Source organism: Crotalus tigris, unplaced genomic scaffold (genome assembly GCF_016545835.1).
Source record: "Crotalus tigris isolate CLP2741 ecotype Arizona unplaced genomic scaffold, ASM1654583v1 scf7180000018068.1947079, whole genome shotgun sequence".
Classification (NCBI taxonomy): Eukaryota; Metazoa; Chordata; class Lepidosauria; order Squamata; family Viperidae; genus Crotalus; species Crotalus tigris.
The window spans coordinates 723,286-748,223 of record NW_024096805.1 but is presented as its reverse complement, the minus strand read 5'-3'; the positions used below and the strand labels follow the sequence as shown (position 1 = coordinate 748,223).

General features: G+C 41.5%; 1 protein-coding gene across 19 annotated transcripts in view; it reads right to left on the bottom strand.

The window, feature by feature from the left end:
- Positions 1 to 24,938, bottom strand: part of C2CD5 (C2 calcium dependent domain containing 5) — a 97,570-nt gene that overhangs the window by 16,425 nt on the left and 56,207 nt on the right. For 11 of the 19 annotated variants that reach the window (XM_039347358.1, XM_039347363.1, XM_039347351.1 and 8 more), the window contains 11 exons: positions 23,714 to 23,809; positions 19,766 to 19,957; positions 18,321 to 18,507; positions 13,276 to 13,440; positions 11,273 to 11,413; positions 9,957 to 10,020; positions 8,822 to 8,883; positions 7,481 to 7,579; positions 4,689 to 4,778; positions 4,077 to 4,161; positions 3,861 to 3,947 (listed from right to left, as the gene is read on the bottom strand). In XM_039347358.1, coding sequence (XP_039203292.1) covers positions 3,861 to 3,947; positions 4,077 to 4,161; positions 4,689 to 4,778; positions 7,481 to 7,579; positions 8,822 to 8,883; positions 9,957 to 10,020; positions 11,273 to 11,413; positions 13,276 to 13,440; positions 18,321 to 18,507; positions 19,766 to 19,957; positions 23,714 to 23,809 — 1,268 coding nt within the window. Of the gene's footprint in view, positions 1 to 3,860; positions 3,948 to 4,076; positions 4,162 to 4,688; positions 4,779 to 7,480; positions 7,580 to 8,821; positions 8,884 to 9,956; positions 10,021 to 11,272; positions 11,414 to 13,275; positions 13,441 to 18,320; positions 18,508 to 19,765; positions 19,958 to 23,620; positions 23,810 to 24,938 lie in introns of all 19 variants that reach the window. The other 8 variants (XM_039347356.1, XM_039347347.1, XM_039347353.1 and 5 more) reach the window with 2 other exon arrangements.

Sequence of the window (24,938 nt, the reverse complement as noted above, 5' to 3'; positions counted from 1 at the left end):
TTAGGAGGCAAGTAGAAATAAAAACAAAATTAGTCAGTGACAGCTTAATTATTTAAATATTTAGAAAAGAGGCACCATGACAACTCAAGAGCAGTAAGAAATGACCTGGGTCTGTTGTTTAAGCTTAATTGCCAAGCTGTAATTCAACAACTTCACATTCAATTGAAGTTCTTCTGTTCAGAGTACTGGATTGATCAGAATAGACTCTAATCTTAAGCTTGTCTAATCTAATCTTATGCTTTCAAAGGATTAGATGTTACTCAGATCTCAAAATAAAGCACCCAATGATCTAATGAGGATTTACAACTTAGTTCAAGATATCCCTATGACAATGATTCTATTTGCCTAGCAATTCAGCTAGAAAAGATTGCTTAGTTTCATGTGGATTTTTGAAGGATGGTTAAACAAATCAATTTAACCATCTTTCAAAAATCCACATGAAATTATGCAATGCATAAACATCAAAGCTGAGGAAAAGTGGGAAGAAGGTAATACATTTATCATTCTTGATCAGCATGTTGGAGTCTATATACGGTAACAGTACAGGAAGTCCTTGACTTATGGCCACAATTGAGCCCAAACTTTCTTTTGCTAAGTGATAACATTTGTTAAGTGAGCTTTGACCCATTTTACGACCTTTCTTGCCACAGTGTTAAGTGAATCTTTGCAGGTATTAAATGATCATGTGACCACGGGGATGCTACAATGATCATAAGTGTGAAAAATGGTCGTACGTTACCTCTTTCAGTGCCGTTGTAATTTCGAACAGTCACCAAATGAATGGTTGTAAGTTGAGTAATACCTGCAAAGCCTTTTGTGACTTCTATTCTAGTTACCTGTCAACGAAGATGATCAGGGGACTGGAGGCTAAAACATATAAGGAGCGGCTGCTGGAATTGGTTATGTCTAGTTCAGGGGTAGGCAACCTTGGCTCTTTTATGACTCGTGGACTTCAACTCCCAGAATTCCTGAGCCAGCTATGTTGACTCAGGAATTCTGGGAATTGAAGTCCATGAGTCATAAAAGAACCAAGCTTGCATATCTCTGGTCTAGTTTAATGAAGAGAAGGACGAGGGGGGACATGATAGCAGTCTTCCAATATCTCAGGGGCTGCCCCAAAAAAGAGGGAGTCAAGCTATTCTCCAAAGTGCCTGAAGGCAGGACAAGAAGCAATAGATGGAAACTAATCAAGGAGAGAAGCAACCTAGAACTAAGGACAACCTTCCTGACAGTTAGAACAATTAACCAGTGGAACAGTCTGCCTCCAGAAGCGGTGAATGCGCCAACACTCGAGGTTTTTAAGAAGAGGCTGGACAACCATTTGTCTGAAATGGTATAGGGTTTCCTGCCTGAGCAGGGGGTTGGACTAGATGACCTCCAAGGTCCCTTCCAACTTTACTACTACTTCTACTACTACTAGTAGTACTACTACTAGTAGTACTACTACAGATATAGTCTCCCCTTCTTCACATCTGGATCAATATGTTTGCTATACTTCCACCCTCCTGAAACTAAAGGGGTGAACTCTAGAAAACATGCCTATTTGAGCTACTTTACCCTACTTTGGACACACTATGCAAAGACCAAGCTCTCTGGAGAAACCCCTAAGATGATGATGGAAAGATGATGGAAGGAAGATGATGAAAAGAGAACAGGTCCACCAGCCCAGCAGCAAGGTAGATGGCTCGAGTTACAGTAATAACGAACCCATGGTTGGGAGACCTGAAAGAGGAGGTGAGGGACAGATGGTCTTGGAGAAAATCTATCCATGAGGTCACTAAGAGTTGACACTGACCTCATGGCACATAATCAACCACCATCTTAAATCATCTGCCCCTTCAGGTAAGAATGACTCCTTCTCTATTCAGGAGAGAACTCAATTCTGTTTGGCTTTTGGATCATCATCATCATCAAGTTGGAAGGGACCTTGGAGGTCATCTAGTCCAACCCCCTGCTCAGGCAGGAAACCCTATACCAGGGATCTTCAAACTTGGCTCTTTTATGACTTGTGAACTTCAACTCCCAGAATTCCTCAGCCAGGCACGCTGAAGTGAAGTCCACAAGTCATAAAAGGGCCAAGTTTGAAGACCCCTGCCCTACACCATTTCAGACAAATGGCTGTCCAGTCTCTTCTTAAAAACTTCCAGTGTTGGAGCATTCACCGCTTCTGGAGGTAGGTGGTTCCACAGGTTAATTGTTCTCACTGTCAGGAAGTTTCTCCTTAGTTCTAGGTTGTTTCTCTCCTTGATCAGTTTCCATCCATGGATCTTAATTTACTGGAGACAGCTGTTGCTATATTTTTATTGCTTGGGTTTCAGTATTTATTGCAATTGAACATGTTAAAAGTTTTAGTTAGCTTTAACTGGTGTCATAATGGCTTTGGAAGCATGGGAACAATATAAATTAATAACATAAATAAATAAATGCCCGATCACTTTTAGCTGCCTTTTTCCGTACCTTTATTTCTCCTGGATTGTTTTGTAATATAGAGCAATAAAATGTGCACAAAACATTCCGAAAAAGAGGAACACTACACTAGAAATAATGGTACTTTTTATTCTTTTCCAGGTCTTTCAGAAGTGAGTTAATGTTTTAAATGACCTTTCTCCTGCAATGAAAATCTAACTTCCCTTGATCTCTTTCCATCCAATCAGCAAACATTCATACTTTGGAATATTTATTCCAATCTTCCATCTGCATTAATTCATACTAAATCCATTTGGGGAGATTTAAAAGAATTCTTTTGACGCTCTCTACCCTTGAAAGTTCTATCATCTGAATTAAAATGAAGAATGGACTGAAGGAAGAAGAACGCTTAATTCTCTTTAGAGAAATAAAAAATCTTTAGCTACAATTGTCTCGGTCTGAACGATTACATTTGCATGTTTCTAGACATTGTTGATTTGATTTAGCAGAGATAATTTTCAGATCACTGAGAAATTGCTTATTCCCAAAATGCAGTTATCTCAGAATCAAAATTAACTGGCTCCTGGCCTGCCACAAAGCAGTTACAGAATTGCAATTAAAAACAAGCAGAAAAATCAAATGTTCCTTTTCATTTGCTCCTTCCTAATCTGTTAGTCGCTGTTTTAATTAAAGCAATTGTCCTCAACACACTTTAGATACAGATTGCTTAACTCTTGTATAGATGGAAAATACCAATATTCAATTTATACTGGGTAAGGGTACTAAATCCAAGCTGAGTCTGTTGGGCAAGCAGCAAAGGAGCAAGTAAATGAAACTTATAAAGATAAAGGCCACCCTTGGAATACTGCATCCAGTTTTGGTCATCATGATGTAAAAAAGATGTTGAGACTCTAGAAAGAGTACAGAGAAGAGCAACAAAGATGATCAGGAGACTGGAGGCTAAAACATATAAGGAACGGTTGCTGGAATTCGTTATGTCTAGTTTAACGAAGAGAAGGACAAGGGGGGGGACATGATAGCAGTGATCCAATATCTCAGGGGCTGCCACAAAGAAGAGGGAGTCAAGCTATTCTCCAAAGTGCCTGAAGGCAGGACAAGAAGCAACGGATGGGAACTCATCAAGGAGAGAAGCAACCTAGAACTAAGGAGAAACTTCCTGACAGTGAGAACAATTATCAGTGGAACAACCTGCCTCCAGAAGTGGTGAATGCTCCAACACTGGAGATTTTTAAGAAGAGACTGGACAGCCATCTGTCCGAAATGGTATAGGGTTTCCTGCCTGAGCAGAGGGTTGGACTAGATGACCTCCAAGGTCCCTTCCAACTTTACTACTACTACTACTACTACTACTACTACTACTACTACTACTACTACTACTACTATTATTATTATTAACATATGCTTTTTTTAAGGATAATTAAATAAAATCCAACCTTTAGCCGGTGAGAATTGCTGAGGCATATGAGGATCGGAAGAAAGCTCCAATGGAAATTGTAGCTGTTCTTCATTGTCTGTGGAAGCTTGAAATAATAAAGTGGTAGATAAATATTGGTTTTTCCATTAAAATGCAGATGTCCTGAAATCACGGCATCCACAATGGCAAAGAATTAATGTGTACATTCTCAAATGTTTTTTTTTTTTTTTTTTACCTCTTTGTGGGTTTTTTTCTACAGCTTTAGCTGTTTGCAAAGCCTGGTATTTGTCAAAAGTTATTGCAACAGCCGTAACGGTGACCTGTAATTACAAATATTTGACCGTCAGTTGTTTCATTTATTTATATATTCCATGTCCATTTTAACTTAAAAATATACATGCGCAGACACCAACACACACACACACATGGGATATATGTACATATACACATGCACACACATGCAACATTTTTGCATACGTGAACTATATCCCACGCAGCATCACAATTTTACAATGAAAAGTTAACATTCTCAATGTTGTCTATGAAGAGTCTCAATCATCCAGGTCATGGCTGACATAAAGGTGCTTTTTCCAAAAGGCAACTTAAACGTTTTCAAAAGGAAATCAAAGCCAAAAAAGTTCAGCTGCCTTTTGGAAAAAGCACCTCTGGGACATTCATACTCTTGTCTTGGATAATTTCTTCAGATTTAAATCAGAAATCACTATGAGGCTAGGTAGGTTTCCCCGATACAGATCCAAGTTGACCAATGTTACTTTCAAACAGTCCTGTCCTGATTCAGGAGAATGTAAACACTACCGAATGCAAAGAGAGATAAGAACTGGCTGACCTGAATTAATTCATCTTCTGGAAGAGCAACAGTAAAATTGACGTGGCACAGGCAACACGGGATCATCGAACGGAGCTTAAAATAAAGGCTCTGTGAAATATAAGAAATGACTTTGAGGCCACTGGCAACATTTACAAATTTAAGAAGCATCTTCAGCGTAGAAGCAAGATGACTCTCGCTCGGAAAATTCTATTCAATCAACGGGCATCGGGATGACTTGGTCAGTCATAGACTAGTGAGAATGGCAAGTTAGCAAAGTTAGAAGCTCCAGACTGTATCCTGTACACATTGTTTTGCTGTTTTCTTTGAAGTTTCTAAATGCGTGGTTAGCTACCCAGAATGATGAGAATGAGATGGATGACTACAGAGCAAATGCATAAAAAAAACAAATACAAACCCATTTCTTTGAACCTTCAGATTTCTGCTCAATAAAGCCTTTTACAAAAAAAAAAGATAAATGGAAGTAGCTAAAATTGGTGTCTTGGATCTAAAATGCAATTTTGCTCATGTGTAAAATATGTGTGTGTGTGTGTGTGTGTGTGTGTGTGTGTGTATAGTTATGTATATGCATGTATATATGCGTGTGTATGTGTATTTGTATGTATGTGTACATACTGTGTGTATATATATATATACACACACATACACTCACACGCACACACACACATGTGTGTATTTTACGTGGGAGAAAACCCGAATAACCAAAGACCTACATACAAACACCTGCAAAAACCTCAGAAAACATACATACATACATACATACATACATACATACATAAAATAATGGTAAAAATAAAAGAGTAATTCCTGGGTGTATGCATAATAGGAAATAAAACATGAGCACCAGGAAAAGTTAAAACATTAAAAATTTTATAAAACGTTAAAAGTTTAAATATAAAACATTTAAAAGTTTTTAAAAAGCACTCCCACTGATTCATTTGCACCGTGATGATGTTGGCAGGAGCCAACGAAAGCTAGGTCTGCTTTTTAAAAACTTTTAAATGTTTTATATTTAAACTTTTAACGTTTTATAAAACTTTTAATGTTTTAACTTTTCCTGGTGCTCACGTTTTATTTCCTAATACACACACACACACACACACACACACACACACACACACACGTATACACAGACACACATATCTTTTGAGAGGGCATCAGAATTTTTTTTTTAAATGTGCCAGTGCATTCACAGAAAAAATTGTCTGTCTGTCTGTCTGTCTGTCTCTCTCTCTCTCTCTCTCATCTATCTGTGTGTGGATCAATATAAAAATGCAAATGGGTAGTTGAGTAGTTGCAAGTACGAAGGATAATTTGACGATACCTGTATGGTTACCACATTGTTCACCGCCAGTGTTTATACCAACGCTCAACACACTATGAAAAGTGGAAAATATTGCTTTCATTTCCTTATAACCCGCTCCTAAAGTGCTTTTTTAAAAAAACTGCTCCGAACACATGAACCCAGATTTGTTATACGTAGTTGATCTGTTGAACATATATAGATCTTTCGTAATACGCACCCTAAACAGAGAGGTTAGAGCAGGCATGTCAAACTCGCGACGTCACGTGACGTCACGCAACATATTGGGCCGGTTTTGCCATTGCCGGCAATGGGGTGGGCACGGCTTCCACATGACATGTCCGGCCCACGGGCCAGCAGTTTGACACCCCTGGGTTAGAGAGAAAATGCTGTCCCCATGAAAAAAATGACCCAACTGATGACATTGATTATGCAGCTGGAAAAATTCACAGCTAAGCAAATGGAACTTGAATATTTATGCAAATGAACAGTCCCTAGTATCTGCTTGAGAAGTAGGACACCTACTTGTTTTTTATACAGCTGTACAATAACTAATTTCATAAAGGAAATCCACATGATTTTAAAGAAAATAAAGATCACTGACATGTATTATTTTATCATATCCAGAGCCATTTCAGATAGCAAATCTGGTAAACCAAATCTTATTTGATTTTCAATCAGAGCACTAATCAGTACTATGAACACTGTGTCTGTTGAATACGTTCTTTTGATTTGGATTTATTTCAGATTGGAAAGTAATTTACAAATGTTCTGTTGTTGTTTTTTAGGGATGTAAACTGGAAGAAACTATCCAGTACAATGCAATGTTTTAGAATAGATTTTCACTTGATATGTTAGTCCTAAAATTTTGGTTTTCCCAAGATTCTTGAAAAATGCTATTCCACAGAGTCTATGTGATACACAAAAGTTAGGATGGGTGACTGTAATATAGTTTGGATTCTACAGTTCTATAATTCTGTGGTTTTAATTTTTTACCATGGATATTTTTTATGTTTTGGTTTTATTTTGGTCACTGATCAAAAAAAAAAAACAACCCAAAAAACCCAAACAAAAGAATCACAATTGATTAGAATAAAGCTAGCTATAAAATCATATAGCAGTATGAGTAAAATTGTAAGATAAAGAATTTGCAGCGTACAAATTACTGTGAATAGCCACAAGTCGTGCAGCATGTAAAGGATTGCCAAAAATAGTAAATCTAATAAGTATGTGGCCATTGTCCATGGATAAACTGCAAAGGTTAGCTCATGATTTTTGGGAAGATGGGAAGATAATGCAGTAGTAATAAAAAAAATCATTTGGTTATTATTTTACACACGATATTTGATGTCATCTATGTAACAGTAATTTATTTAACAGCCATCTGTTTAACAGTTATTTATAACTTACACCAGAAAAGCAAGCAAACACACCTAAAGCAAAGCACTGATTAAACACATAGTTCAAATAACTAGATTAATTCTCTTACTTTTAGTAGATTCTCACAGAGGTCATTAAAGGTCTTGTTGAGAGTTTGGTTTGTGAGGGTAACATTGCTAAGTCTGGAGACTCTTACAGACGTAAACATCTAAAGCAGGAAAACAAGATCATGAATTGCCATCCGTAAGTATAAATAAGAGTCTTTATTACTGGCTGGATTACAACTGAGATTCAAAGAGGTATGAGACAAAAGAAAAATAAAATATTAATAAAATAATATTCTAGGATCATTTAATGCCAACTAGATGAGATGGGATACATCTCATGCTAATGATAACAATCCTATGCAGAATGGAATGAATAAATTTTGCCAAATTAAATGAAAATAAATGAAGTGTTATAGATTTACATTCACATAAGACAGTGGTTCTCAACCTGTGGGTCGGGACCCCATTTGGGGTCGAATGACCATTTCACGGGGATTGCCAAACAAGGCTGTCCGCCATTTTTTCCCCCTTTTCTTTGGCCACGCCCCTGGCACCCGGTGATGTATAAGTGTTTGGGGGTCACCACAACATGGGGAACTGTATTATGAGGTCGCAGCATTAGAAAGGTTGAGAACCACTGATATAAGAGAAGACAGAGCTGGGAGCATAATCTCTGGATCAAATGTTAAGATTGGACATTTATTATAACAAAGCCTTATTGCAAGCTTTATGTGTGCGATAGTACTCTATACAAGTAGTTCTTGACTAATGACCACAATTAAGCCCCAAATTTTTGTTGCTAAGAGAGACATTTGTTAAGGCAGTTTTTGTCCCATTTTACGACTTTTCTTGTCACAGTTAAGTGAATCACTGAAGTTATTAAATTAGTAACACGGTTGTTAAGTGAATCTGGCTTCCCCATAGAGTTGGCTTGTCAGAAGGTTGCAAAAGGGGATCACGAGACCCCAGGATGATGCGACCGTCATAGATACGGGTCAGTTGCCAAACATCCAAATTTTGATCATGTGACCATAGGGATGCTGCGACGGTCGTAAGTGCGAAAACCAATTATAAATCACTTTTTTCAGTGCTGTTGTAACTTTGAACAGTCCCTAAAGGAACAGTTGTAAGTCAAGGACTACCTATATCCTGTTACAAGTTCCTTTACCAGCTGTGGTTATGGAACTGGCACACAGAGAGAAAGCATTCTTAATTGTAGGGCCTCATTTGAGAGTATCTTATCAGAGAAACCTGACTAATAATTTATGTGAAAAAACCCCAACATTTCTGATCATGCCGAAAACCCAAATCTAAACGAATGAATATGAAGTGAAAGAAAAGCAGTTTTGCATCCTTTATTTATTACTCTGAAAATTGATCTATGCATATTAATACTCTTTTACCTGTATATCAGAAGTCCAGTTGTTTATTCCGGGCATAATTTCTATGTTGCAGCTATAAAAGCCTGACAAAGAACAAATTCGGTTTTTTTAGTATTAAAAAAAAGAAGACATAATGGCGTTCTTTCATTTGCTCAGGTTTTCAGCATAGCTGATTTACGAAGCCACTAGGCTTTCTATTTGCATCGTAGTTTTTTGAGAAAGGTGCTGTCAATGCTGCGAACATCGGATGTTTTTGCACTGACAACAGAGGGAAATGTAGCCCTCTTTTACCTTTTGCTTTTTAGAGTTAGATGATGCTGGGAGGGGGGATGTGGACGAGAGTCCAGCTAGACCAGGGGTAGGCAACCTTGGCTCTTTTATGACTCATGGACTTCAACTCTCAGGAATTCTGGGAGTTGAAGTCCATGAGTCATAAAAGAGCCGAGGTTGCCTACCCCTGAGCTAGACATAACAACACTAGACCTAGCGTGAGAAACAAGGGTATTGTAACCAGAGTTGATAAGGAATTGGCGGGTTGGAGAACTGGATAGGAGGCCCGGGCTTCAAGCTAATTGGGGAATGCGATTTATGACTGTTAATTGAAGGAGGGAATTGTGCTTTGATACTATGTGCTCAGGGGAGGGGAATTCAGATTATGCAGTGCCGATGTTATGCTACTCAAAGTAAAGATTCTTTAAGGTAAAACCATGCCTCGAAGTTCTTTTGAAGAACTTCATCTGTCGGAACCATGACAGATGCAATCTAGTAATATTCTAAAGAAAGTATATATCTATATATACTTAGGAATGAATGAATCAGTTCAATTTAGTTTGAATGTAACTTATATTCTAGTACACCGAGACATCAAAAGTGTTTATTAAATGCACAAATCTACAATAAAGTATGTGACATTCATTACATACAAGCAAAGAGCCATCCATGATTTTGTGCCTCTTGAGCTTGCAAATTATGTAGCTTTTCCAGAGATCTAACAAGAAATTGACATTTTTTATAAGATCAAATCCAAGAAACCTAAAAGTATGACCTCTTCTAATAGAAAAATACTACATACTGTGGAAAGAGTATTGGCTATTGTCAAACCTTTGGGAGTATTTTATAACATTATCAGAATTAAAAAACAAAAAATCAACTGTACCTGAGGGTGGAGGAATATCGGTCAACAAAGAGTGAACGTCTTCCATTGCATCCGTATCATCAATCTGAGGGGAAAAAAAAATTAACTACATATAATAATTTGATCTCTGAAAAGTTCTTTATCAAAAGATATTCTGTGTGGAAAGCATACTTAATACACATACTGTATTACTTGAGGAGTCTAACCCATATATCCAGAGTTTTAAAATTAAACACTTGGGGACTTGTTAACATATTTAAACATTTTAGTATGTTAAAATTAAATCTTCAGTACTGGCAAATTATTTTTCATTTATTTTTAAAACCTTTTTCAAACATAAATATTGTCAGATGCAATATCAGGAATGACACCATGAGCCTCTCAGAGATGTTACTTAATTGCTTCTCACCTATTTACAAGAATCTCACCAGACTAACTTCACTGTCTTTCAAACAACCAGACAGGGGCGCCAAGGGTTTCAGAAATGGTCAAATCTCCGTTGCTTCCTTCCCATAGGGTCATAGGGTTGGAAGGACCTGCAGGGATTTCCAAGCTAGCCAACCTATGAATTCACCCCTACCCTAGTGGCAGATTCCTCCACACATGCCACTTATTTTCAAAAATGCGAAGTGGCTTACAGTAACTATTTTTTTATTAAATGCCAGTAGATAGGACAACCATATACCTGCAACTCCCAAAGTGGCAGACTGGAGCATTTAGCATTTTGGTTGAATAAATCTATTGTAGATTATAATAATAGTAGTAGTAGTAGTAGTAGTAGTAGTAGTAGTAGTAGTAGTAAAGTTGGAAGGGACCTTGGAGGTCATCTAGTCCAATCCCCTGCTCAGGCAGGAAACCCTATACCATTTTGGACAAATGGCTGTCCAGTCTCTTCTTAAAAACTTCCAGTGTTGGACTATTAGTTAATAGTTGGATTGCCTAGAACTCAGCATGCTGAGTATAGAATTTTGGATTCCTGTACTTGTTTTCATCTCTCTCTCCCTCTCTCTCTCTTCTATCCCTGTCTTCTCTCTTCTTTTTCTTTCTCTTCTCCCTTTCTCTTCTTTTTCTCCCTTTCTATTCTTTTTCTCTTCTCTCTCCCTTCTCTCCCTCTCTTCTCTTTCCTCTTTCTAGCCATCTTGTCTTTTCTTTCTTTCTCTTCCCCCTCTTTCTCTTCTGTCTCACAGTCACACACACGAATTCAGACATGCTATCTCTACCACGCAAGGATATTTTCTTAACTAGGAATGACATGGTTCTGTAACCGACAAATGACAGAAGTTTGTTCATTCTTTAGAAGTCAGGCAGAAGATGAACTTTCCCGAAGGAGAGCATACCTCCAACACAAAGGCGTCTTTCTTGCCATGAGAGAGATCCAATTCTGCAATGTCCTCAGAGCTTTCAGACTGAGATCTTAGCAACCTGGTCCGGTGTTTCGGTTCTGGAATGGGAGAAGCTATAATTTCTTCAGAGGTCTCCTACGCAGAACAATAGGGCGTTATGTAGGCCTCTCACACTGAGTAAGTCTCACAAAAGAGCTTTGAACATTTCTGTTTTCTTCCAACGTGAATAAAAAAAAGGAATGAAGTCTCTTAGCTGTTTCTGTCCTGACCAAAGTGAGTAACTCCACCCTCCCTTTATTCCTGAACCTGTTTAGCTTTTGCAACCACTTTCTCTCTCTGTCAATAACAACAACAACAATAATAATAATAAAGTTGGAAGGGACCTTGGAGGTCATCTAGTCCAACCCCCTGCTCAGGCAGGAAACCCTATACCATTTCGGACAAATGGCTGTCCAGTCTCTTCTTAAAAACTTCTAGTGTTGGAGCATTCACAGCTTCTGGAGGCAGGTTGTTCCACTGGTTAATTCAGTGGTTCTCAACCTTTCTAATGCCGCGACCCCATAATACAGTTCCCCATGTTGTGGTGACCCCCAACCACTTATACATCACCGGGTGCCAGGGGCGTGGCCAAAGAAAAGGGGGAAAAATGGCGGACAGCCTTGTTTGGCGACCCCCGTGAAATGGCCGTTCGACCCCAAATGGGGTCCCGACCCACAGGTTGAGAACCGCTGGGTTAATTGTTCTAACTGTCAGGAAGTTTCTTTTTAGTTCTAGGTTGCTTCTCTCCTTGAAGAGTTTCCATCCGTTGCTTCTTGTCCTGCCTTCAGGCGCTTTGGAGAACAGCTTGACTCCCTCTTCTTTGGGGCAGCCCCTGAGATACTGGAACACGGCTATCATGTCCCCCCTCGTCCTTCTCTTCATACCCAATTCCAGCAACCGTTCCTTATATGTTTTAGCCTCCAGTCCCCTAATTATCTTTGTTGCTCTTCTCTGTACTCTTTCTAGAGTCTCAACATTTTTTTTACATTGTGGTGACCAAAACTGGATGCAGCATTCCAAGTGTCGCCTTACCAAGGCATTGTAAAGTGGTATTAACACTTCACGTGATCTTGATTCTATCCCTCTGTTAATGCAGCCTAGCACTGTGTTGGCTTTTTGGGCAGCTGCAGCACACGGCTGGCTCATATTTAAGTGATTGTCCACTAGGACTCCAAGATCCCTCTCACAGTTGCTACTATTGAGCAAGGTACCCCCTATACTATACCTGTGCATTTGGTTTTTCTTGCCTAAATGTAGAACCTTACTTTTTTCACTTAAACGTTAATTTTACATTTTCAAAAGTCAACTACATTTAACACGATTGTATTTCATTCGTAATACAGGTAGTCCTCAACTTACAACAGTTCCTTTAGTGACCGAAGATACCACAGCACTGAAAATTAAGTGACTTATGAGCATCTTTCACACTTATGATCTTTGCAGCATCCCTGCGGTCACGTGATTTACATTCGGATGCTTGACAACTGGTTCATATTTACAATGGTCCCAGTGTCCCGGGATCACGTGATCCCCTTTTGCGACCTTCTGACAAGCAAAGTCAATGGGGAAGCCAGATTCACTTAACAACCGGGTTACTAATTTAACAACTGCAGTCGTTCATTTAACAAATGTTGCAAGAAAGGTCATAAAGTAGGGCAAAACTCACGTAACAAATGTCCCACTTAGCAATATAGATTCTGGGCTCAATTGTGATCGTAAATCAGGGACTTCCTGTAATTAAAGGGATAGATCAGGGGTCTTCAAACTTGGCAACTTTAAGACTTGTGGACTTCAACTCCCAGAATTCCTCAGTCAGCCCTGGCTGGTTGAGGAATTCTGGGAGTTGAAGTCCACAAGTCTTAAAGTTGCCAAGTTTGAAGACCCTTGGGATAGATGTTTCTGCCTCACGAGAAGCATTTGACTTAAGATTGTGACAGTACTTATACAACATTGCTTACCGGAGGGTTAATCTCATACAGCTCTTTATTTCTGGCGATGGTGTCATTGATTTTCTTCTGCACATGAGAGATATGCTGTTCATAAGTGGCATCACTGGGGGTTTTTCCAGCAATCTGAATACCACCAGGAGTAGGTAAAGCAGCCAGATAAACCCCTGTAGCAGACTTTAAAAAAAGTATAACAGTAAGAAAATAGGGCATTGTGGGAACAGAGTCTAAGTATTACACTAGACATGTCAAACACAAGGCCCGGGGGACAGATGTGGCCCACAAAGTGGTTTCATGTGGTCGGCAAAGCCATCCTGGAAACAGTGAGGGAACAGCCCCCACTGCCTTGGCCCTGGCCCAGGCCGGCCGGGAGCCAATGTACAATTTTGTGGTGGCCATCTATGTTGAAATGCATTCAGTCTTAGCTCCACAAGGCCGTCTGGAAACAGCGAGGAACCAGCCCCTGCCATGTCGGCCCCATCCCCTGGGTGCATGCTGGGGAGGTGTCACCCTTTGTGAGGAATGAAGAAATGCACCATCGCCTGGAAGTGGCCAGCAAATGGCCCTCGCCTACTTCACATATCCGGCTTGATGGGCTCTGCCCTGGTCCCACCCCTTTCTGCCAGAGACCCTCAGATCTGTCCCACTCCTGCCCAGGCCCCCACAGGCACCCTTGATACAAATGATGTAGAGCTGGCCACACCCACCCAGTAGGCCACACCCACTCCATCCAAGCCCACCCAGTAGGCCGCCCCCGCCCCCCCAAGGGCAACCGCAATGCTGATGCGGCCCTCAATGAAATTGAGTTTGACACCCCTGTATTACACTTCCTCCTATAGGTATAAAAATGTAAGGGTTTAAAACAGTGGTTCTCAACCTTTTTAATGCCACGACCCCAACCGGTTGTAAGTCGAGGACTAAACTGGTTGTAAGTCGATGACTAAACCGGTCGTAAGTCGAGGACTACCCAACTGGTCGTAAGTCGAGGACTTTCCCTGCCTGGGAGCGACGCGCATGTGTGGTGCCGCCCCCTGCGCCAGCCGAGGCGTAGCTGGCAAGCGGCAGAGACGGAGCAGGCCAACCACCGGCTGGGCCACCAGTTGGCCCAGCCCAAGGGAGGTAAGACACCCGCTGGAAAAGGGAAAAAAAATGGCGGACAGCCTTGCTTGGCGACCCCTGTGAAATGGTCAACCGACCCCAAATGGGGTCGCGACCCATAGGTTGAGAATCGCTGGTTTAAAATGTGCTATTGCAATGGTGGCGAACCTATGGCGCGCATGCCAAAGGCGGCACTCAGAGCCCTCTCTGTGGGCACACGTGCTGTTGCCCCAGCCCTGCCTCCCCCTGCGGCCCCCTCCTCACCAGCAGCCCCCCCTGGAGAGTCACCTCCGGGCACGACCCACAAGGAGCAGCGCAGCCAAGAACATGGCAGCCAGTCAGCAGGGACAAGACTCTGTTTTTGCGCCACAACGCACACAGATGCTGCTGCTGGGTGTGGGTGGAGAGCGTGGCTGCCATGGCGCTACAGGGCAGCCTGGGCAATCTGCGGTGGGCCGTGGAGGTGGTGGGTGGCCCTGCGAGTGGGTGGGGGGTGGAGCAGGGGCAGGTGGCAGAACAGTGGGCGGGCTGGGCAGGCGGGCGGTTTTTGGGCACTCAGTCTCTAAAAGGTTCGCCATCACTGTGCTATTGACTGTATATCTGGATCAGAGTTTCTCAAACTTAGCAACCTGAAGATGTGTGGACTTCAACATATTCAGAAATTTACAAGTAAAAACAAAGCTAGATACATTTTTTTTTCTGTAATGCACATTTAAATTTAAAACTCTGAGATTGAGAAACAGTGATCTAGACCAGGGGTCCCCAAACGGGATTACTTTAAGACCTATGGACTTCAACTCCCAAAATTTCTCAGCCGGCTCCAAACTTGGGAATTTTAAGACTTGTGGACTTCAAGCTCCCAGAATTCCTCAGCCAACTGTGCTGTGCTGGCTGGGGAATTCTGGGAGTTGAAGTCCCAGTTAAAGTTGTCAAGGGTTTGGAGACCCCTGATCTAGATTGCGCAGCCTAAGTATGTGTGGATGGGATTGTGTAAGCAAGTCAGATTTTTCTTCAGAAAATAAACAAGTGGGAAACTGGAGGTCAAAATACAGATTAAAAGAAGAGTTAAGAAGCACTGAGGGATATTTCAGTGTGACAATGCAGCTTTTTCAAAGAGTTATAAACCTGGATAGGCAAAAAATCTTGGGAACTGCAGCTCAAGGATTATCTTTGTGTATTTTACGTCAAACACAAAAGACACCGTTAGATGCTGCAGATATAACCCCACAACAATCAGTAGGATAACATCTGACCTCTAAAGAGATCTTCATTAGTAGCCTTTATTGTGGCAGAAACCTTTAAAGTGGACTGAAACACCGGAAACTGGATTCCAGCTGCTGTTCATTAACTTTAGAAAAGGTACTATTATAGGATTTTCCATTTTGAAATCTTCATGGTTTATTTTAAAAAAAGCCTAAGACCTGTTTCTTTCTTACAACTTTGTTTAAACGACTAAACCAACAAATCTTGACATTCTGGGTTTTTAAGACATGTAAAACCTTCCTTGTTGTTGTTGTTGTTAATTGCGAAGTCGTGTCCGACCCATCGCGACCCCATGGACAACGTTCCTCCAGGCCTTCCTGTCCTCTACCATCTTCTGGAGTCCATTTAAGTTCACACCTACTGCTTCAGTGACTCCTTCCAGCCATCTCATTCTCTGTCGTCCCCTTTTTCTATTGCCCTCAATCTTTCCCAGCATTAGGCTCTTCTCCAGTGAGTCCTTCCTTCTTATTAGGTGGCCAAAGTATTTGAATTTCAACTTCAGGATCTGGCCTTCTAAAGAGCAGTCGGGGTTGATCTCTTCTAGGACTGACCGGTTTGAACGCCTTGCAGTCCAAGTGACTCGCAGGAGTCTTCTCCAGCACCATAGTTCAAAGGCCTCAATTCTTTGGCGCTCAGCCTTTCTTATGGTCCAACGTTCACAGCCATACATTGCAACTGGGAAAACCATGGCCTGGACTATACGCACTTTTGTTGGCAGGGTGATGTCTCTGCTTTTTAGTGTGCTGTCTAGATTTGCCATAGCTTTCTTCCCCAGGAGCAAGCGCCTTTTAATTTCTTGGCTGCAGTCCCCATCTGAGGTGATCTTGGAGCCCAGAAAAATAAAATCTGTCACTACCTCCATTTCTTCCCCTTCTATTTGCCGGGAATTGAGAGGGCCAGATGTCATGATTTTGGTTTTCTTAATGTTGAGTTTCAAGCAAACTTTTGCACTCTCCTTCTTCACCCGCATCAAGAGGCTCTTTAGTTCCTCTTCACTTTCTGCCATTAGAGTGGTATCATCTGCCTATCTTAGGTTGTTGATATTTCTCCTGGCAATCTTAATTCCAACTTTTGATTCATCTAGCCCTGCCTTTCTCATGATGTGCTCTGCATATAAGTTAAATAGGCAGGGCGACAGAATACAGCCTTGCCGGACTCCTTTCCCAATTTTGAACCAACAGTGGTTCCGTTTCCAGTTCTCACTGTTGCTTCTTGACCTGCATATAGGTTTCTCAAGAGACAAATAAGATGGTCTGGTATTCCCATCTCTTTAAAAACTTGCCACAATTTGTTGTGATCCACACAATCAAAGGCTTTTGCATAGTCAATGAAGCAGAAGTAGATGTTTTTCTGGAACTCCCTAGCTTTCTCCATGATCCAGCGTATGTTGGCAATTTGATCTCTAGTTCCTCTGCCTCTTCGAAATCCTGCCTGTACTTCTGATAGTTCTCGATCCACATACTGCTGGAGTCTAGCTTGTAGGATTTTAAGCATAACTTTACTAGCATGTGAAATGAGTGCAATGGTGTGATAGTTTGAACATTCTTTGGTATTGCCTTTCTTTGGAATTGGAATGTAAACTGATCTTTTCCAATCCTGTGGCCACTGTTGAGTTTTCCAAATTTGCTGGCAAATTGAGTGTAGCACTTTTACTGCATCGTCTTTTAAGATTTTGAATAGCTCAGCTGGAATACTGTCACCTCCATTAGCTTTGTTGTTGCTCAGATTTTCTAAGGCTCATTTCACTTCACATTCTAGGATGTCTGGTTCGAGGTCAGTGACCATCTCATTGTGGTTATCTGGGACGCTAAGCTCATTCTTGTATAGTTCTTCTGTGTAGTTTTGCCATCTCTTCTTAATCTCTTCTGCCTCTGTTAGGTCCCTGCCATTTTGGTCCTTCCTAATTTTATTCAATGCTTAAGTATTTTTCCGGGATGCAAAACTGGAGGAATCATTGAGTTGATCTACTAGTTTGTTTATTTTAAAAATTTGTCCCAGAATTTTAGATGGCTAACCATGAGCTCAAATTGTAGCAATTTTTTTTTAAATTATGAATAAAAAAAATGCATGTATCTGATCACCTAGAACTAGTGCACAAATAAAAAAATATATATGAAAATACCACAAAGTAAATTACATTGAGTTAAAGCAGTGGATACAAAAGCATATACATAAAGGGGAAAAAAAATAGTGTTTCCACAGAAAAGACCTGGGTGAATTTAAGATGACAAATAGGTACTTTTAAAAAAAATGTAATAGTAGATGCTTCTGAAAAGTAGTGAGAACATTCCTGAAAGTAGGTGCTTTCCGCTGGGAAAAACCCCTTGTGTGAGTATCCTGGAGGGGACCTGGTCAAGGCAAAGGGGGGGGGGGAAATCACCAGTATTCCTAGCCTGAAGATACCTTGACCCATCTATGACAGGGGTCTTCAAACATGGCCCTTTTATGACTTGTGCACTTCAACTCCCAGAATTCCTCAGCCAGCCTCCATTTTGTTAGATTTAAGACAGGGGTCTTCAAACATGGCCCTTTTATGACGGGTAGACTTCAACTCCCAGAATTCCTCAGCCAGGCACGCTGGCTGAGGAATTCTGGGAGTTGAAGTCCACCCGTCATAAAAGCGCCAAGTTTGAAGACCCCTGCGCTAGAGGATTGGAAAACAATCAAAATGTTTAAAACACAAATGGAAAACTTACTGCCAGACCCATCAACATCGTTTCTCCCACCGTGATCTGTATTCGTAGGCCAAAGAGGGCGTTCATCCCTCTCAGCTTCAGCTTATTCATCAACTGAGTGTGTACTTCGTACTCCATAAATGGCAGCAGATTACTGATGCAGGTTGCGTTGGCTTCGGCTTGGGCTTTCTTTTTCAGCCGGCATAGCCTGTTGGGGAGTGAACCATAAATTTCAAGGCACGTGGCCTTAAGGAATCATAGTCATAGGGCTAGATGGTACCTTGGAGGTCTTCTAGTCCAACCCCATGCCCAAGGTAGGAATCCTTATACTATCCTGGTTGTTCAGTCTTTTCTTGAAGACCTCCAGTGATGGAGCATCCACAACTGCAGGAGGCAAGCTGTTCCATTGGTTAATTGGGCAAGACATTCCACTGATGGTTCTCACTGTCAGAAAATTTCTGATTTCTAGGCTGGATCTCTCCTTGATAAGTTTCCATCAATTGCTTCTTGCTCTGCCCTGAAATGCTTGGGAGAATAAGTTGACCACCTCTTCTCTGGGGTAGCTCCTCAAATATTGGAATATTAGGCTATTCACTGTCAGAAAATTCCTCCTAAGTTTCAGGTAAGATCTCCCTCTGATGAACTTCCACCCACTGTTTCTTGTCCTGCCCTCAGGTGCTTTGGAGAATAAATTGACCTTCTTCCCTGTGACAGACCTTCAAATATTGGAAGGCTGCGATCCTGTCTCCCCCAAACCTTCTCTTCATTAGACTAAATACACCTCATTGCCTTAGCTATTAATTGTATGATTTAGCCTCCAGACCCCTTATTATCGTTGTTTCTCTTCACGGCACTTTCTAAAGCAGGGGTCTTCAAACTTGGCCCTTTTATGACTTGTGGACTTCAATTCCCAGAATTCCTCAGCCAGGCACACTGGCTGAGGAATTCTGGGAGTTGAAGTCCACAGGTCATAAAAAGGCCACGTTTGAAGACCCCTGGTCTAGTGGTTAAGGCACCAGGCTAGAAACAGGGTGATTGTGAATTCTAGTCCTTCCTTAACCATGAAAGCTGGCTGGCTGACTTTGGACCAATCACCAGGAGACTGTGAGTTCTAGTCCCACCTTAGGCATGAAAGCCGGCTGGGTGATCTTGGGCCAATCCCAGGACTCTGAATTCTAATCCCGCCTTAGGCATGAAAGCCAGTTGGGTAACCTTGGGCCAATCACCAGAAGACTGTGAGTTCTAGTCTTGCCTTAGGAATTAAAGCCAGCTGGGCGACCTTGGACCAGTCACACTCTCTCAGCCCAATATACCTCACAGGGTTGTTGTTGTGAGGAAAAAGAGGAGGAAGGTGGCTGTTTGTCACCTGGAGATACTTGTAGAAATAATAAAGGCAGAATATAAGTACTAATATGTCTACTATGAAAATATGCCTCTTCTTCCTGTATTCCTTTCCTGCTGAGTACCTGGCTTGGATGAGGCATCCTTTTCCAAACACCACTGCGTCCACAGGCAAGTCTATCGTCGTGAAAAGCACATCGGGCACTTTCTGCTTCCTGCAGCTGCAGCAGTAAGCGAGGCGGGCCGGGAATGGCATGTTGAGCTCATCGTAGGGGATGTGGCAGAAGCCACAACCGAGAGGTAAGGATTCTTCTAGCCTAGGAGATAACATGGGGAGCAGTCTAAAATTACCATTCAGACACCGACTTTCTAAACAAGGTTGGTCACTTGAAATGGGGGTTCACACACGTTATCAGCCTATATGTGGCTTATACCAGGGGTAGGCAACCTTGGCTCTTTTATGACTCGTGGACTTCAACTCCCAGAATTCCTGAGCCAGCTATGCTGAGGGGAAAGGGAGGTTTCCATGCTGAGCCATGCTGGCTCAGGAATTCTGGGAGTTGAAGTCCACGAGTCATAAAAGAGCCAAGGTTGCCTACCCTTGGTCTAGGAGGCTCACCATTTAGAACAGGACGACTTAGGACAGGGGTAGGCAATCTTGGTCCTTTTATGACTGGTGGACTTCAACTCCCAGAATTCCTGAGCCAGCATGGCTCAGCTTGGAAATCTCTCCCTTTCCCCTCAGCATGGCTGGCTCAGGAATTCTGGGAGTTGGTCCACGAGTCATAAAAGAGCCAAGGCTGCCTACCCCTGCTTCATACAGATATCCCGTACAGGTAGTCCTCGACTTACGACCACTTGTTTGGTGACGGTTCAAAGGGACTGAAAGAAGTGGCCTTTGACTTGGTCCTCACACTTGAAACCGTGATAGCACCAAGATCACATGATCAAAATTTGAGCCATTGGCAATCGGCATGCGGCACTCCAGAGGTCACATGACTGCCATTTGTGACCCTCCAGACAGGTTGTGACAACCCAGTCAATGGGGGAAGCCAGATCGGCTTAACACAGCACGATCCACTTAACAACTGCAGTGATTCGTTGAACAACCGTGACAAAAAAAAAAAGATGATAAAAGTGGGCCTGACTCACTTATCAAGGGCCTTGCCGAGCCACAGAAACTCCAGTCACAACGGTGGTCGTAAATTGAGGACTACGTGTATGTTGCTGGCCAGTCTGCTTTCTTTTATAATGCTTTATGCATTAATCCGCAGACCGTCCTGTCCCCTAAGAGACCAAACAGATAATTAATTTATCTCCCCTTTTTAAACCACACACACATGCAATGGGCAGATTAGTAGAAATCGCATAGCTTTTTGTGAATTTGGTTTCAGTAGTTCTGTAAAACACAACACAACAGAAATACTCATTTCTATTAGATTTAGGGTTCTACGAAGCGGTTATTTGGACAGGAATGGAAAAACGTGTGTCATGAAGGAAAGAACAATTTTAACAAGTCAGAAGGGCAACTACAACTAGGTTTTGTCATAAATTTGGCTAATGAGTGCAAATCAGTGACTAAGTGTCGCTTGCTAGAGAAATCTATTTTTACAGAAACACTTTATCTTATTTAATTATTTATCCACCAGATTTGCAGACTGTTCATCACCGACAACTCTGGGCAGTGTGGGATCCTGGGTGCTTCTCTGAGCTTGGTTGTTTTCTTGCAGACGTTTCACTGCCCAACTAGGTAACGTCATCAGTGCTACAAGGGAGTGGGTTTTTTAAGACTATCTTATCATATTTAATTTCTCTTGATTTGACAACTATATATACTTCCAACCCACTAAGGTTTGCCACAATATATTTAATATGAATAAAAAGCTGAACTGTACATTTTTATGTCCTGTACTAAAACATTTTTATTTTGAAGCTGAATAATCAGATTGCATGTCTGGTTGATTAAGGGTACCCTCACCAACATGTGGATGGCTTAGCTTCCTTTTCAACATACGTCATTGATTGGACCTAGAAGCTATAGAACAGTGGTTCTCAACCTTTTTAATGCCGCGACCCCCAACCGGTTGTAAGTCGAGGACTACTCAACCGGTCGTAAGTCGGGGACTACTCAACTGGTGCAGCACCGTTTGCAGAATGGGACTTTTGGCGGGCTCAGCAGGGCAGAGACAGCCTGGACAATTCCTATTGGCTTTTGAAAGCCAATAGAATTAGACTCTATTCAAGAGAGTCTATTCTATTGGCTTTCAAAAGCCAATAGAATAAAAGGGAGTACCACAGCTAAGGAAAAGGGGGAAAAAATGACGGACTGCATTGTTTGGCGACCCCCGTGAAATGGTCGTTCGACCCCAAATGGGGTCCCGACCCACAGGTTGAGAACCACTGCTATAGAATGTTTTTATTAGAATCAAAAAGTAGGGGGTCAGTGGTTTTTCTCCACCTTTTTGTTGGTCAAGACATGTCTCTGTGCAACAATGATCTTTCTTAGCCCCCTCTGTAATCTCATACCCTTCTGAAGGATCTCCCAGCCATCTGGAACAGACGGTGGAGAAATCAACCTGAGAACAGAGGAACTGATAATAATTGACTTTTTCTTTGATCTGTTGAGCACATCTTCCACTGAATTGCTGAAAAGATCGCATCAGAGAAGCGGACAAGATGGGATACAACTCAATGTAACAAACTATGAATGCAAAAGAGACGGATAACATCAGCCCCTTTAGTCTGCCATCTTCCTGTAATCTTCTCTAAACAAAAGTAATGTATACTGTAGGTATTTTGAACTCAAACGTGAGCTTTTAGTATTGCATTAAGGTAAGAGTCTTTCGTGGACCTGAAGGGCAGTCTGATTACATAACAAGTGTCTAAAGGCGCAAGTGGATTAAAAGACAACATGATATAATGCCGCTGACCCTTTAGCTACCAAGTAAATCAGGATGGAGCTTATTTAAATTAAGCTGACTTCATTAACTCTTGTAAATACAAGAATAGAGAAGCAAATAATTGAAAATGACAGAAGCTCCGCTCATCCATACTGGAGGCAGAGGGAATATGAAGTTTTGAAGAGGAAGCAAAAAGGACAACACCTCAAGTTGTCCATGCCTAACTTTTCTTCAAAATAAATAAATAAGTAATCTGCCTTCCGGGGGGAATCTCATCACAATGAACACGATGGTCATCTCACAAAAGAATGACTCGGCAATCTCAGAGCTAGTTAAAAAAAAAATCAGCATTTTTTTTTTAGCATTTAATACATTTCAGTAGGGGTTTTTTTTTTCCTGAAGAGCTCAACTTGATTATTTTCTATGGAAAAATTATATTTGCTGAAACCTTGATCTGACAGACACATGGGAAGGAGAGGTCTGTTATGCTCAAAGGCCTGTCAAATCGCATAGGATGTCCTTTGTGGCAATTTTAGTGATTTGTGTATTGATGCCATGAGAGAAATGATGTCAGCTTGATGCCCTAATGTAAATTGTCATAGCTGACCCGAGCGTAATGTAAATTCAGCTCCCTCATCCAGACCTGTACAAGATGTTCGGGAGTTTCGTTGAGATAGAAAACTGGACCCCGAAATGGGGATCCTTCAATTGAAGTTTCACTGTAACTTGAAAAGGAGAGGCCAATCTCTATGGTCGGCTGGAGAATTCTGGGAACTGAAGTCCACGTGTCTTAAAGTTGCCAAAGTTGGGAAACCCTGCTTTAGTGTGCCATAAAATCTTGATAATGGTGTGAAATAAAGAATCACTTGCACACTCAGTGTTAAGAGAGGGACAGTTCAAAACAGGGGAAAGGATTTGCATTCTGCTGTTAGTAGCCAAATGGTTACCTTATTCAGGCTGTTAGAAATTTTAAAGCAGTAAGGCTAGTGACTGGGGCAGTCCCACACGTCTGCAGTTGTTAGTGAAAAATCAGTACAGTAGTCGGCCCCCGCATTCTGTGCTGTACCACTGGTAACCTACCCTAATAGAGAAGAACTATCTTGGTTTTGAGGAAAAAACTCAACCTCTCCCTTCTCTGACCCTATGGAAAAGTAGCCAGGCTGCCATGACAACCTTGGTTCCAAACAGACTTCCATGTTTCCATCCTGGAGGAACCTGGGATTCAGCACAGCGGCTGTGCCCGAGGCAGACAAAATACAGACCTCCTCACTGTGAAAAAAGAAAGAAAGAAAGAAGAGGGAGGGAGGGAGGGAGAAAAAGAAAGAAAGAAAGAAAGAAAGAAAGAAAGAAAGAAAGAAAGAAAGAAAGAAAGAAAGAAAGAAAGAGAAAGAAGAGAGAGAGGGAGGAGAAAGAAAGAAAAAATAGAAAGAAAAAGAGGGAAAGAGAATGAAAAAGGTACGAAGGGAAAGGGAAAAGACAGAAAGGGAAAAAGAAAGAAAGAAGAAAGAAAAAGGAAAAAAGAGAAAGAAAAATAGGGGGAAGAGAGAGAGGGAGAAAGAAAGAAAGAAAGAAAGGAAGAAAGAAAGAAAGAAAGAAAGAAAGAAAGAAAGAAAGAAAGAAAGAAAGAAAGAAAGAAAGATTAGTCATGAGTTCACTCATATGCTTTGTGAAATCTATTCCCACAAATGAAAAAGCCACAACCCAAATCCATGTTGAAAGGGAGCATTTAGAGTGGGGGAGTTTTGAAAAATAAGCTGCCTGCCATACGGTGTTTATTTTGACTGTGGTAAGGACAACCCCTTTTCAGAAGTACAATAGTAAAGGGTCGAGGGACACATTTCACCCCTGTGTGGTATGCCGGATGCTCTGCATCAAAACTAAAACAACAGCCAAGAGGCAGGACTTTTTCCAGGCTAAGAATTTTAGTTGATGGGTGTGGACGCCAGGCCTGCATTCCAAAAGTGGAAGAGCCAGGAAGAATTTTATATTAACCTTTACACATAAATCAAACACAGGTAGTCTCTGGCTTAGGACTACAATCAAGTCTGCCCATGACAGTCCTAGCTGTAACGCATTGTCCTTGGACCCGACTAGATTTTACCACCTTTTTTTGTGGCTATCACAAATGTTGTGATTGCTAAGTGAAGCAATGGTTCACTATGGGACTGTTTTGTCAAAAAAACTAGACGCAAAGGGGGAAAATGCAGCTGCAAACGGCTGTAAAAGCAGGCTGATTGCTGAGCGCCTGAAATGTAGTCACATGACTGGGCTGGAGGGGTAACCGTTGAAAGTTTGAAACTGGGTGGCAATTACCCCTGGGGGGATCCATTGTCATTCTGAACAGTCACTAAATGACTGGTTGTAAATCAAGGACCATCTGTACTTGCTAATGTGATGA